The sequence below is a fragment of the Limulus polyphemus genome, unplaced genomic scaffold, assembly GCF_000517525.1.
Source record: "Limulus polyphemus unplaced genomic scaffold, Limulus_polyphemus-2.1.2 Scaffold6659, whole genome shotgun sequence".
Classification (NCBI taxonomy): Eukaryota; Metazoa; Arthropoda; class Merostomata; order Xiphosura; family Limulidae; genus Limulus; species Limulus polyphemus.
The window spans coordinates 44,690-46,801 of NW_013672269.1; the positions used below are offsets into that span (position 1 = coordinate 44,690).

Consider the following 2,112-nt stretch of genomic DNA (forward strand, 5'->3'; position numbering starts at 1 on the left):
CAAACTGGATTGTGTCTGTTTCTAACATGATTATTTTTGTTTAAGTTTTTGATTACCGTAATTATGGTTATTATTTATCATTTTGGTAAAGCACTTTACGAAGAAATGAAAGTTTCACATTTGCCATATTACACACTTTAATAAGGTTGTAGATATGTAAACAACATTTATCACGTAGCTAGCCAATCACATTCTTCGCATTCTCCATGTAAACGAACGTCACTTTTCAACTTACTTTTTACCGTGACGAACGTCTTAAATCTAAATTCTTAAGAATTTTTCAGTGTGTGTGTGTGTGTGTGTGTAAGTATTCATTTCTTATTTCAGTTTATACCTACCGACGGACAGTTGTCCTGACAGATGATGACATTGCACGAAAACGAGACACGGGATCCGTCGAGAAAACGGAAAACCCGAAACGGCACATAGAGATAGTAGTCCCCAGTTGTCCGGCTTTGGTCATCCACATATACCTTGTCCGAAATACTCAAATCGACTGGGCAGCTGATATCATGGAAAAATAATATAAATTATTAGTGACTTACTTAGAAATATTTTTTTTTAACCCTACAAAATGATTTTTTTTTTTTTGCTGTCCTATGACATTGGATAATAACTGGCGAAAGTTTCGTGACGGTTGATATCGGTATTAAAAACTTTTATTTAAGACAGAAATCAAGTAAAAACGTTTCGATCTGCTTAGGTCATCATCAGGTTGAGTCGTTTTTAACCCGACGATGACCTAAGCAGGTCGAAACGTTGTTTCTTTGTTTTGTGTTTTAAACAAAAAAGTTTTTAATACTCGTGAGTGCCTACATTTGGCACGATATGTTTATGTTGTTAACCTTTACGTAAAAGTACAGATAAGAATGAGTTCGTGAGCTCTGGTCATACCATGTAGATTAATCATGTAAACAGACAGGTAAAGATAGTCATTATTTCACCTAATTATCGCTTACATTATCCACACGTGCAGGAAACATTAAGCAATTTACGAAAATAAGTTATTATCGTCTAATAAATACATGATTAAGTTAACAAGTCTCGAGAGAGGAGGGAAAAAAAGATATGAAGAAAATATTCTCGTCGTTCTAAACGAAACTTTTATCGTATCACAAGCACGGCTGAACAGACCCTGATCGTCACCCGGAGAGCTAGTGGAAATAAATCTTATGGCGTCTGCAGCTCTTGTAGTTTTGGTGCCCTGGTTTGATATCGCCTCCAGAGGCTCAATAGGCTTAATAACTGAGGTATTTAAGTAACGCGCTTTACGTGTTTAAACATGGTATACTTTTCCCGATAAAGACTAGCGCTCGAGGAGTTTGGGTATAGTTAGTTGGCTATCACCATGTCAATATGCAGGGGTGTATATAATCTCTTTCTGGAAGACTGCCACGCTTCCATGATCAAATTTCACCACGTGACTCGTAACTCTGAGATCCACATAAATATAGTTCATGTAAACAGATGATCGTAAGCCTAAACATTGCCGATAATTCAATATATTGTCACCTTACAAATACGACAAAAAAAACTGTTATGTATATATAATAAACGGCTACCTCGTGAAGCCTACTTTTATGTGTTATTTTTAATTAACAGTTTATTTAAATGAGCGTACTCTCAGTCCCCTGGGTTTGTTTGTTTTGAATTTCGCATAAAGCTACACGAGGGCAATCTACACTAGCCGTCCCTAATTTAGCAGTGATAGACTAGAGGGAAGGTAGCTAGTCAACACCACCCACTGCCAACTCTTGAGCTTGTCTTTTACCAACGAGTAGTGGGATTGACCGGCATATTATAATGACCCCACGGCTGAAAGGGTGAGCATGTTCGGTGACGGGGATTCGAACCCGCGACCATCTGATTGTGAATTGGCCCTAACCACCAGACCATCTCAGTTCCCTTTCTGTGTGTGTGTGGAGGGGGGGGGGGGCTGTGTTTTATAAAATCAAGTTACCACTAAAATTGAATGATAATATTGCAATGACGAAAACCGTGAAATATGTTGATGTTGTTTTGTAAAATTTCAAAATTAGTGATTTAAATTATTTTAGGAAGGTCGAAATCTTATTTACAGGATCTGTTTTGTTCCGAATCCAGGAAACAGAC

General features: G+C 37.4%; 1 protein-coding gene across 5 annotated transcripts in view; it reads right to left on the reverse strand.

Annotated features, from left to right (window-relative positions):
• LOC106473942 overlaps positions 1 to 2,112 on the reverse strand; it is an 8,676-nt gene that overhangs the window by 4,740 nt on the left and 1,824 nt on the right. For 2 of the 5 annotated variants that reach the window (XR_002613811.1, XM_022402332.1), the window contains exon 2: positions 339 to 504. Coding sequence is in view for 1 of the 5 variants with exons in the window: in XM_022402332.1 (XP_022258040.1) it covers positions 339 to 504 (166 nt within the window). In the remaining 4 variants the exon portion in view is untranslated. Of the gene's footprint in view, positions 1 to 338; positions 505 to 959; positions 1,312 to 2,112 lie in introns of those variants that run through there. The other 3 variants (XR_001291714.2, XR_002613810.1, XR_001291715.2) reach the window with 3 other exon arrangements.